Source organism: Perissodus microlepis, chromosome 14 (genome assembly GCF_051167445.1).
Source record: "Perissodus microlepis isolate ML-2025 ecotype Zambia chromosome 14, ASM5116744v1, whole genome shotgun sequence".
NCBI lineage: Eukaryota > Metazoa > Chordata > Actinopteri > Cichliformes > Cichlidae > Perissodus > Perissodus microlepis.
This window is the reverse complement of record NC_140474.1, coordinates 3,655,145-3,667,952: the sequence shown is the minus strand read 5'-3', so window position 1 is coordinate 3,667,952 and position 12,808 is coordinate 3,655,145. Positions and strand designations below refer to the sequence as shown.

At 39.9% G+C, this 12,808-nt stretch overlaps 2 protein-coding genes across 2 annotated transcripts; both read right to left on the bottom strand.

Moving 5' to 3' along the window:
- Window positions 1-843: 843 nt before the first annotated feature.
- Window positions 844-3,027, bottom strand: LOC146372872 (uncharacterized). Its single transcript, XM_084951113.1, has 2 exons — window positions 2,461-3,027; window positions 844-1,937 (listed from the first exon to the last, which is right to left on the bottom strand). The coding sequence occupies exons 1-2, from the start codon at window positions 2,865-2,867 to the stop codon at window positions 1,598-1,600; spliced, it is 747 nt and encodes a 248-aa protein (XP_084807239.1). The 5' UTR covers window positions 2,868-3,027; the 3' UTR covers window positions 844-1,597.
- A 4,499-nt stretch (window positions 3,028-7,526) lies between these two features.
- On the bottom strand, window positions 7,527-12,793 carry kctd14 (potassium channel tetramerization domain containing 14). The gene is made up of 4 exons (XM_084951014.1): window positions 11,768-12,793; window positions 9,353-9,577; window positions 8,818-8,952; window positions 7,527-8,701 (listed from the first exon to the last, which is right to left on the bottom strand). Exons 1-4 carry the CDS (start codon window positions 11,819-11,821, stop codon window positions 8,390-8,392), a joined length of 726 nt encoding a protein of 241 aa, XP_084807140.1. The 5' UTR covers window positions 11,822-12,793; the 3' UTR covers window positions 7,527-8,389.
- Window positions 12,794-12,808: the final 15 nt, after the last annotated feature.

Here is a 12,808-nt window from a genome sequence, read left to right as displayed (position 1 = left end):
CTAAACACCTTTTCACCTTTTCAAGCATAAGACAGCCTCTAAGTCAAGGGAGAAACCAGTATTATGTCTACACGTAACAGGCAACTTAGCAAAAGAAGCTATTTTAAGTTGATTCTTTAGGCACTTAGCTACAATTAGGCACATTTCAACATAATGTGCAGTGTGTCTCTAACATTTGGAGGAAATTTGACAGATGGAGGTCAAGAGAGAGGTACAGCAGAGGGTCTCTACAAGAGGCTCTGTTGTGGTCTGGATCCTGTGATGTTGGGGAACTTGGAATCCAATACCATCTGGAAAGACTCAGCATCACTGTAGCAGTGTGCGATCATCTTGATAGAGACCAGAAGAAACGGCAGCTGACATCCAAAGAAGAGCTTTAAAGAAGTCTGGAGGATTATTCCTGAAGACCACTTATGGAAATTACAAGACAGCTGTGCTGATGAATAAAGGTGATCATGCCAAATATGGACTTTTCAGACTTGTTAGAATTGTACTCTTGTTGTTCCTATTTGTTTTGTATATATGCATATTTCAGTGAATCACTGCACGTATTTACTATTTTTCTATTTAAGCAAATGTGAGTAATGATATTTGGATGATCTACTATTTGTTTTAGCTTTGTAATACTTTGTAGCTGTGTAATGCAGTGAAGCTATGACCTTGCATCTTCGCACACTTTTAGCGATTTCAGACAATTACAACCCCAATGTCAAAAAAAAGTTTGTAAATAAAACACAATGCAATTATTTTCAGATCTCATAAACCAACATTTTATTCAACATACAACACCAAAACATTAAAAATGTTTAAAGGGAAATATTTTACTATAAAACATTAGCTCATTTTGAATTTGACGGCAGCAACACGTCTGAGAAAAGTTGGGACAACAAAGCCTGGAAAAGTGGTACTAAAAAGCATCAACTGGAGGACATTTCACAGCTAACTGTGTTAATTAACAACAGGTCAGTAACATGACCAGGTATAAAAAGAGAGGATGGACAGAGGTTCACCAAGCTCCAAAAAACTGTGTCTACAAATTGTGGAAACTTTTCAGAATAATGTTTACCAATGGGGGTCAAGATCTCTGTCTAAATAAATAAATAAATCTGGGTAAATTCCCAGATGATTAAACATGCAACTATTTTGCTGGTAATACCTGAAATCAGTAAAGAAAATCAACAGCCTATTTATGCAAGATAATTCATAATTTTATTGGGGGGTTATATTGGTTGGGTCTGATTATGCCCCTGGTCCGGCGGCTTGCACATCTGGAAATGTACCATCAATGCTGAAAGATCTATACAGGCTTTAAAACAACGCAACATAGCAACACATCGCATCCAGGTGACGTTTTTTTTACACATTTCAGCAGTAAAAACAAATAAAAAAAACCCCAAACAAACAAAGAACTAAAAAACAACAAGAACCTTTTTTTTGCATTAAAATTTTCCACAAATGATTAATAAAATATGTCATTAATAATACAATACTGCAACATAACTGTAGTAGTATTCTCATACAGGATCCATGAGGATGTGACGATTGGAAAGCGGCCAGAGAAGTGAAAATAGTACAAACATCCTGCAGTGATGGACGGTCAGTTGATCTCGTGGAGCATGAAGGATTCTGCTGATGCTTTGGCCCTCTCGCGGTCCGACTTCCACGTGAAGAATGCCACTATGGTCACCATGATCGGGAGGGCCACACAGAGCACGATGCGGCTGATGGGCAGCTTCACCTGACACATCGCCGTGACTGAAGGATTCAGGCTGTCATCATCATTATTTTGGAGCAAAAAGGCAGACCTGAAGGTCAGAAACACGGCTCTGCTGTTCTCTGTGGTGTTCACCAGACACCTCCACCTCCTGTTGTTGTCTTCCTTCTGGAGTTTTGTCACCAGAGTGATGTTGCAGCGAGTGTGGCTGGTCAGGTTGTACCTGCACAGAGGTGAAACGGACAGAGAAACATCACACAGCCGTCGTTCATCACCAGGCAGTGTTCACCTGAACATTTCTGCTTTTAGTTTTGGTCTGAGACAATAATTTAATTTGACTTACATTTTCTTTTATAATGTAAAATATAAGTTTATAATTCTGGTTGTTTTTTGTTTATTCAGTCTTTATCTCATATACTCATTTTGTGTATTTTGCTGTGTGTATGTGTCTGTATTAGAACCTCATCTATCTAAATTCCGCTCAGATACTCTCGCAATTTAGATTTTTTTAATAACAGGAAATATTTTCCTCCTTAGATAAAGAATAAATAAATCTTTTACTTTTTCTTATATTTTATATTTAATGGTATTAGCTGTTTTTAAACGATTTAAAAAAAAAAAAGTTATCTATTAAGATGATTGCAATAAAGAAAACATTTATTGCAATACAGCACAACATGTGTTATAGATTATTTATAGTAATAGTCTTTATGATTAACAGAAATAAAATGACCTAAAAAACCAACCTGCTGTTGTTGGGCAGCTTTCTCCCATCCTCATCCACCCAGCTCAGGCCGAACACGCTCTTTGAGTATGACTTGCAGCTCCCTGCGTCATAATAAGTGAAGAAGATGCAGGTCAGGGTGAGGATTCCTCCAGGCTGGAGGTCGGTGAAGGTGGAGAAAGAGGAGATTGTGAGGAGGGAGAGGTAAACGTCAGTGACAGGCTGGTCGTTCCTCAGGCAGACGTAGGATCCAGCGTCCCGCACCCTGAGGTTGCGGAGGCTGATGGAGCAGTTGGATGTGAAGGTCATACGGCTGGATTTGTCTGAATCGGCCATCACCTTCCCATTGACGACCTCATGGACGAACCGCACGTCCGTGCCTTTGTTAAAGAAGGTCCACGAGATGGCGGAGCAGTCTGAGGACACCATGCATGGAAGAAGAGCATCTCCTCCAACTGTGCTGTACACAAACACGTCCTTTTTGCACCTCGCACCTGTCAACAAGAGATTTTTTATTTAAGCAAATCTGGTAAAACCTTCATGAAAGACATGAAAGCTCTAAAAGGAGCAATTTAGTATGCAGCAATATTCAAACATCTGTGGTCTTTAATATTTTCTTACAGTACAGTCCAACTTTGTAGTCTGTAATTTTCATTTTAAGGAAAAAAAGCAGTTTAAAGAAAGACTTTCCCTGCTTGTGCTGTTTGCACATTTTTAAGACTTAAAGACTAAAAGGACAGAGAACTCCCTGCATGAGGCCAAAATGACAAAAGGTCGAGGACCAAATTGCATACCAACGATTTTCCCCTGTGTCTATAATCACCTTTATACAGTCAGCCGCCCTGTTGAATGTATTTGAAATGAGAGATTAAAAAAAAAATTATATGACAAAAAAACAAAGAAGGAAAACACAACCCCCCCAAAAAAGCCAATAAATTGTTCGGCTACAGTTCAGAACTACAGATCTGCATCAAACATTAGGAACAGACATGGAAACCTAAAAGTCAGAGTTGTAAATAGGATAACAAATAACAATGAATAACATGACATTCTTAATCTTTTAAATGTAAATTTTAATTAAGTTACAGACTAAAAGTTCCCTCCACGTGTGAGTCTCTCGAAATGTTTGAAGTTTTTAATTTGAATTTTATTTTCTTGAGAAAATTAAGACAATTTCTAACTTTCTCACAAGTTGGGAGACTTTTACACCTCCTGTAGATTTTTCATGCAAATCTATTTTTAAGTAAACCTGCAAACAATCAAACACATCCAACCAGTCACACAAAACCCTGTGTGGAGATAAAAGCTTCGCCTTCGTGAGGTCTGTGTTTCAGATTTCATTTTTAATCATAATCGGTTCTGAATATTAAAACGATTGGATAAATGGATCCTAAAAAAAGATTAGATAAAAAAGTAAAAGTAATTCAAGTGAAGCAAAACTTCTTTCTGTGTGTCTTCATCAGACACGTGATCATTTACATTTAAAAGAGCTTTTAAATAATACAAATCTCAAAAAAAGGAGAAACCTCTGTAGCTAAGAATCAAACCAACAACAAACAATCTGTACCTGTTAGGAGAAGACTGGTGAGCAGCAGGACTCTCATCATGTTTGTGATTTCAACACCGCAGCGCGTTTTGTTCTTGTCGCTGCTGCCTCAGCTCTTTCTAGACTACTGCCTTCATTTCCTGTGTTACCCCGAACTAAACAGTACGCTCACATCAGCCTCCAGCCTCACTGATACGAGCCTCACAGGTATTCAGCACGATGTGTTAAATGTTTTTCATCACAAACACATTCAGTAAAATGTGTTTATGTGTGAAAGCTCATTTCTGTGCTTATAACAAGCAGCTTTTTCTATTTCTTTAAACCACATCAAAGCTCCTGCTGTCCCTGCCCATCAGACCTGTGCTGCTTCTGCATTTTACTCCAAACTGCAAACATACATATTTGGATACCACGTGAAAGGATTTTCACAGTACCTTGTATGTTTTTAAGAGAATAAAATCTAAAATACTGTTACATACACTGGATACAGCTGTAGTGACACAGGCCTAGACTGGACAGCAACTCCCTGGTAATCTCCAGTAACCAGGGAAAAATGATGAGTGGTTGCAGGAGGTTGGTGGCTGTCTCAGTTACAAACAGGGTGCCACACCCAAAACTTCCTTGTGATCGTTTCAGTTAGTGGCAGATTGCTGCGGCTATGCATTTGCAGTGAAGACGCAGATTTGTCCACGAACAACTTCAAAGTACAAGTTGTGCCTCACTGCCAAATCAACACAATTCAAGGGTCTCTGTTTCCAGTTTGTGCTGCAGTCACAGACTCGCTGCAGAGTGGCCTGTAGTCGGTGACTGTTTGCAGACAAGTCAGCGTCTTCCATACAAACTATGGGTGACTGTAGAAACCTGCAGTGCAAAGCTGTTCCAAAAAGGCTTTCGGTGCAGCAGCGTGCAGTAAAGCGTTTTACAAGGAGTTTTACTCAATGACAACAACCACCTGGTGGTTACTGGTGGGTCACTGACTGGTCTGCAGACCTGCATGAATTAAGCTTTAGCATTTGACGTCACAGCAATCTCCAGCAACCAGTCACATCCAGTTAGGATACTCATTTTTCCCTGATGACCGGTGGTTGTTAGGTGGTCACTAACCAATTTTTGGGAGCCAGACTGGCGTCACTAAACTGGACCTCTCCACCATGTTTATGGTGCTGGTTCATTCTGGAGCATTTTAATAGAATTATCTGACACATAATTTGGTTTCCTGTGAGATACAAATCATCCCAGACGTTTGTGTCTGCTTGAATCTTTTTTATGGTTTTATTTATATCTTATTATGTCGTATTTTTATTATTTTGTTTAGTTTCAATGCACGGCACTTTGTGTCAGTTGTAGTTGTTTTAAAGTGCTTTATAATCAAAGGTGGACGGACGGTGGACTGTAGCTTAAATTCTCTGCAGGGTCTGTGTGGTCACAAAAAACAGGTAGGAACGCAAAAGAGCACAAGGATCCTTATGCTGAAAACCCAGCTGGGTCTTTGCACTCAAAGCTTCCACCTCAACATTGAAAAACTAACATGTCAGAAGGCAAAATGCAAACACTGAAGCTTCAGATGCACAGGCCAGACCAGTGGGTGATACAGCAGCTGTGTCCATCTCTTTTACAGTGTGTGGTTTCAGTCAGTGGTTTTCAAACTTCTTCTGATATTTTCCACTTTAGACATCCAAAGTTTTAGTGAAATAAACGCCAACACAATAACATAATTCTAAATAATCGATCTTTATATTGATATTTATTTTTAATTTAGATTTGCTCAGTTTATTTCTGCTACTGGTGCCTGCCTGAAGGTGCCTGCCCTGTGGCTTTAAAGCAAGATTAGAGGTCTTGTTAACTGCACTCTTATGCTTTGCTCAAATGATCCAGTCAAACAGTGTTGCTGGACTGATCACAGGTGTCACAGTTTTGTGAAACAACAAAGAATAAAAAGATGTCTGCTCACACTCAGAGCTGAGTAACGGTGTTTGTGTTAAACACAAACAAAAACTTGTTTTTTGAATTGTCACTTAGCAGCCTCACTTTTCTTATAATGAGATCCAGGGTGTGAAATCTTGTGCAATATTTCATCCTCAGGGGCTTTTGTGAGGAAGTGCAATTGTGTCATTGTGGTGAAAATACTGTATGCTACGTGTCCACCCCTCCTTTTTCTTTGAAGAAGGGAAGAAATCTTGCTTTGACCTAATACCTCAGCAAACCTTTTTCTTTGCGCGTCATCCTGCACTTGAGCTAAAATTCAAAGAAATTCTTCAAGAAGAGCTTGTCAGCTGCTAACATTCTGCCATCTGACTTTTCAGCGACCGAACATTCACTCATGAATTCACCAAATATTTGTGGACCAACTTAGGTATTTATAGCTGTTGGGACTTTATTAAATGCTCCCTGTCACGCTCACTGTGTGCAGCAGTGCTACTTGTTAGTTTTGTTTTTTCTTTTGAACTTCCTTTAGATGAAAACTGAAGATTGTCTGTAATTTTATCATGTTAACAAATCTAGGTTAATGTTGTGGAAGACACCAGCAAGACACTCATGGGCTGCTTGTGGAGACGACCCCAGATTTTTTCTTATCTGTGGCCTCCGAGCTGCACAATCGGCCCCTGTAACCGCCGTTTGTTGCCGTTTAGTCACACTCTGATCACGAAGGATGTGGTCTGACATGAAAGTGAGACAGCTGATGGGTGCTATGCCCTGCTCTGTGGTGAACACTGCTCTGCTTTCTGTCAGGACGCTTGTTCTTTTTTTTAATGACCTTTTTAGTTCTCTTAAACTGGGTTGTGAAATGCTTGGTTGTCGTGTGTGTGACGCTCTTTTTTTCGTCACTGACTTAACTTCCCTGGCTACAGTGTATGAAGTTTTATACTAAATGACCAACCTTTGGTTAGAAAGTCTAACACAGCAACACGCTAAGGACTGAATGACCAGACAGTTAACGCCAAGGATCACTGGACATGTTGCCTTTTATGAAAGAAACCATCACTCTGGATTTGTATGAAATCATGTGGCCAAGTGACCAAATCCAAAATCTGTCTTAATTAGGCCCCTTGATCAATTTAGGTTAAAAACAAACAAACACTGATTTCTCAATTAAATTGGAGAAACAAGAAACTCTTTGGTACACTTGGTCACCAAAAAAGAAAAATTGATTTTGTTTCTTTTGATCCAGTTCTACTACGGGGCTGATTTTCTGCAGGGCACGAACAAACCTGACCCGTCATAGATACTTCACAGCTGTTTGCCTTTCTAAACGTCTTTGTGTTCACTCGAAGATCATTTGTGCTGTAAATGTAGGAGACGTACGTGGCTTCTGTCCTGTGGATTGTTTTCGATCACACTACTTTTCTCCCTGTGATATTTAGGTTAGGTATTTAGGTTTGATTGAAAAAAAAAAAAAGAAAGAAATCTGACCAACAGAAACTGAGTTTTATTTAAATTCTTTAAATTTAAATGTCACATAACTGTTGAGTTATCATTTTCACATATTTCCAAATATTTAGGAAATATGTGAAAAACTAAATTCAGACATTTTGTTTGACTAAATGTTGTAATTGCTTTTTATTATTTGCATCAAATCGTATGCAAGAAGCTGCGTGGCTCGTGTTACAGTAAGGACAGTAGGATGAGTTTCACGTGTGGACGATGCCATCTAATTAAACAAGTTACTACTGAGACCTGTGGGTGGACAAGAAGATTTAATAATAGAGTAGTTAGTGTTTGTTCAACACAGCACTGAATATGAACCAACATTTATATTTATAAGCAGCTGAAATGAATTAAAAGATAGAAATCTTTGCTTGGCAGCAGGCGCTTAAACCCACAGATTGTACATAAAACATTAACATAGCCATAATGCAACATCACCCACTGATTATTCAGGTCCTGCTGTGAAGCCTTGAGCTGAACATTTATTGTTTAAATAAAAATATCAAGTTTGAAAAGGAAAAAACGGTGAGGCGTGGCTCTGACTGACAAACACAGACAGGCAGATGAAAATCACAAGGCTGCCCCGGCCTGAAGTCCTTCTGGACACTAACAGAGACAATGATTAAAACACATCATCATGTCCTAGTAAACAAGACTGAAAGCTAGAGAGTAAGACCCCAAACTCATCACTAAAGTGTCCCCTGAGGTCAGCTGGACTTCTGAAACCCGAGAAGTCGCCCCCTGCTGGCTACTAGGAAAGATGCACTTCACTCATCACAAGCAGAAGCTACAAGCCCTCTTTTTTTTTTTTTTCCATCTTTCAGGAAGTCAGTACCTTTGAAATTAATGATATACCGATGCTTTACTGAGCCTTTGTTTTAGTGTGGCTCTATAACAAAAACATAACATAACAAAGTGCTGTCTGTAATTATTTTAAAGAAAGAGTATGCACGGTTTCAAGTTTTGTTCAGCCGTCTCATCACCACCAGGTGAATGTGAGTTGATAAAAGTAGTCGTAGCTCCTGGACAGGAAGCTCTTCTCCACGGCGTGAGGCTGGATGCTCACCCTGTAGCCCTGGTTCTCGATGTCCATCTTTACACAGTCCAGCAGATCTTTGACTGACGGGGCGGCCTTCCACGGCCCGAATGTCACCACCGACTCCTTAGCCGCCTCCAAGCTGTTAATGGCATTATCATAGAAGCCCAAATCCTCCTCCGTCCTCAGAACGCAGATGATGATGTAGGAGTGGCGTGCGGCAATGGCCTCGGCCCTGGCGATACGAATCAGAACCTGGAGGACAAATTCAAAACGATCATTCAAAAAGTGGAAATGTGAAGTTGCATGAATTCCAAAGTAGGAGTGTAAACTACAAACAGTCGTGGATTATTGGTGTGAGTGCAGCTCACCTCGATGTTTTCCTTGTAGTGTGGGACTCTGGAGAGGAACTGCTGCCTTCCCACCAGCTCTCCAAACAGCCGAGGAGTCTCCTCCAAGAGTTTGATCAGCGGTTTGATGTTGTAGTGGACCGCCTCCTTATGAACCTGCAGAAACATGAGTTGCAAACTTAAAATTCATTTTGGCAGCAGGGCACACCCCCTGTGTTTTAAACTGATTTTATATTCATAGCTTAAATACTTGAAAACTATTAAGAACTTCTTCAACGTAAACTTATGGTGGATGTTCATATTAAACATGGCCAAACAGTGTGAGGACAGTCCTAATAATCATCCCTGTCTAACAGGTTTGCAGGTGCAACCAATCAGAAGAAAGCTTAATTAAAAGGAGGAGGAGTTAAAACAGTTTGTGCCAGTGGCACCAAAGCCCAGTAAATACAAAAAAGGATTATTTTGAATTGTGAATCATCCAAAGCCAGTCTAGTAGAATCAGAAAGTAAAAATATGGAGCTTTATACGAGCAGAGCTACATCGTGATAAGTCGGACCTCCTGGATGTTCTCCTTGGGCAGCTGTTCTGATCTCAGGAACTCCAGGATGGCTCCAAAGTGTGACCCATCGCGGTCGATGAAGTAGCGTCCCTGTGTGTCAGTACGCAGTTTGGGCGGTCCGCTGAAGATCTCCGCCAGCTTGGAGTCGGAGTGCTTCCTGAGCGTGCTCAGAGTGGTGGTGTACAGGTGACCCCCGACATTTAACTGCACAACATGAAAGTTCTGAGGAAAAAGACGATATTTAGGTTTCTGCAGAGTTCACCAAATGACTGCAGGAACAGTTACAGTATTTAAACACTGGGCATCATTTTCATTTACAGACGATCATGAATCAAAAGTTTAAGCAGTTTTTATCTTATTATTGTGAGTCAAAGTCATAATCTTACATAACCAATAATAGATCAATTTAAAGTATCAATTTAGTTTGCAAAATCTGCAACACAACTAATTACAGTCTTAAAATTAATCATATTTATTAGAAGTGTTTATATTTGAAGGAGGGTTCTAAGACATCTCCTGTGGATGATCCATATTCATCTTTATGAAATAGTTCTTGTAGTTTTTCCTCCTCTTGTCTCGATGGAGCGTGCTCATTTTACTTTACATACAGTTTGAATGTTGATCATTCCTGACAACAAGGATTTTCACTTGAGTTTAAGGAGTATTTTTGTCTGTGATTTCTTCAGATCTGCACATAGAGAAAGCTAAATAAATACCTGAATGCACAGACTGTGTGTAGCTCTGCAAGGCTGTCAGGCAGCATGAATCACCCACTTAATGATTTGCACAGGTAGATAAGACTGCATTCCTTCATGGTCTGTCAACACAAGCAGCCTGTCAGGGCGGCCTCACACGACTAACATTACAATTATGGATAACGCCTTTCACATGTTTATTTATTTATTATATATTGATTTAAAAAATATAAAATTAATGAAAACAGTGTAGATTTGAAATGTATTGTAGTTTTTACCTGACGCCACTAAATTCAGAGGAAGGATTCACATATAAAAATTTCAGATTTCAACAGATTTTACAAAGATTATACAAAAAAACAAACAATCACCACGTACAAAAACATTGTCTCTTAACATTTTGCTGTTGTTTGTTTTCTTTAAATTATTTTAATTGTGCCACATAATATGCTTAAAAGTCCCATGTTACTGTGGTTCATGAGCGCGGACATTTAGCCTGCATATATGTATGTGTGGAAAAAAAGTTTGGTTTGTTTGTTTTTTAATTGCTCATGACCTCTTAGAAATCAAATAAAAGACAGAAAAAACAAAAACTAACAGGAAACTGGCATGCCTGTTTCCTGTTTGGGCCTACGTGTTAAAAGTTTCCATTTTCTTTCTCATATAAATTTATAATTTCTTAGATTTGTCTTGTGAGCTTTAGGCGGAAACATTTTTTCCCTAAACTAAGCCTATTTCTAACAAATGGCAGCTCTTTGAGTACAAATAAACACCTATTTGTTTATCACATGATCGTAAAAGACAGGAAAATGCAGAAAATAGATGCATGGACATGCAGACATGTTAGATCAGCCCTACAGGCTCACCGCTGTGAGCCGGGACATACCCACAGTGTAAACAGCTTCACAGCTTCAGCTGTAAAATGCTGCTTACACAGCGATGCGTCACTTTTTACTCTCTTACCTGTGATACTTACAGTACATTTCTCTGATACTGTACTCTTATTTGAGAAAAACTGGAAGGAAACGTGCGCACCACACTTTAAATATTATAAAGAAGCGTTAAAACCAAACCAATGCACAGAGACAACATTTGTTAAGCATCTAAATTAAAAATATTCTCTGGAAATATTCTCATTCCTGACTGCAGTATTCACAAACATTGCCTCTATAATTGGATGATTAGTGGCTGGTTTATGATCGAGCTGTGGCTGTAACAGTGCACTGCTTTGTATCAGCGCCTCATTTACCCGTAAAGGAACCGACCGTAGCTGCCAATGAATGACAGCGTTTTCCTTGTTCCTCAAGTAAAGTACTACATATACTGCTAAACTGAAAGTACAGCAATACTTCAGTAAATCGGTGAAATCCCACCGCTCACTGCGTCGGCTCCACCTTTACATGCACAGAGAAGTTAAACGGTGTTCCCTAAAACGGCAGGAAAGGTTTTGGGAACATTTGAGACGAAACTTCCTCGAAGTTGGAAGTTTGATTCCTGTGAGTCAGAGCGCCCTTTAACGCGTCTCTGAAAAAATGTTAGAGACTAAAATGCCGTGAAACAGTAGCACAGCAAACATCTGCCCCGTTTCGCTTTGGAAAAAGTTATAATTTGTTGTCTGGCTACACCTGCATCCACCTGTTCAGCCCCCGAGCAGGTGGAGGATTTCCTTCAGCTCCACCAAACTTCCAAACGATCGCACCGAGGGCTGCAGTCTTACCGGAGCCGCGGACGAAGGCGGTTTTTCTGTTGATTTGTAGTCCGGCAGACTCATCTTGTCTTCAGCGGTGGTCCGGGTGGGAGCTGGGAGTTCACCTGTTACATTTTTCTACAGGTAGCAACCAGGGGGCGTGGCCTAACCCGGACCTTCTTTAGTGCCGAGAAGATGGATCACTCGGCAGCAACACTATTCCCTTCTCAAACTTTTTAATTTACCCTGAAACGGGGAAAGCGCGCATGCGCAGACTGATAACTATTCGTTTATTTATACTGATATATTTCTAAAATTTATTTATTCAGTGTAAACTTGGATGGTGTGATATATGCACGTTTACTGTAGGCTGCCACACACACGTCACACGTGACGTTTGTTGCACCAGAAAATGGAGCAGTGACACATCTTTCCTTCTGACGTCACAGACGTAACCCTAAAGGGATATTACTCAGCTGACTCACTTTTCTCCGTGAAGCTGTGAACATCAGTCTTGTGCTCATTGGTTTCCACACTGACGCAGTTCTCTTCTCACGCTCCTCAATTTTAAATCAGTCATTGACACACACAACAAAACTCCTGATTTATTTACTTTCAAGGTGAGCATCAATTTCACCTTAATTCATATTTCTTACCTGGTGGTTCGTGTCCCACCAGCGGGGCCTGCACCACAGTTTGACAACCAGCTGTGCACTAAATGCAAAACTTAACGCTGAAACATATTTTAAAACCAACAATCTGCATGTACAATGTCCAAATTTTGAAGCTTACTTTACGTGTAAATTCCAGCTTCCACCCACCAGGGGGCGCCATAGCAAGTTTTAGATTTTCACTATTTTGAATAGAATATTAGACTTCACATTACTTTGACTTTTCTCTACCATATACTTTCTTTTTGCCCAACACTGGTTTTATACTTCAGCAGTGACTCTGCATTCTGCTGTGAAATAAACCTGCTGCTCCCACACACTAGGAAAAAAACATTACATTGTGTTTAAGAGGTCGGCTCATAATCTTCTGAGCAGTTTGATGTGTTTTGAAGATGAGCTG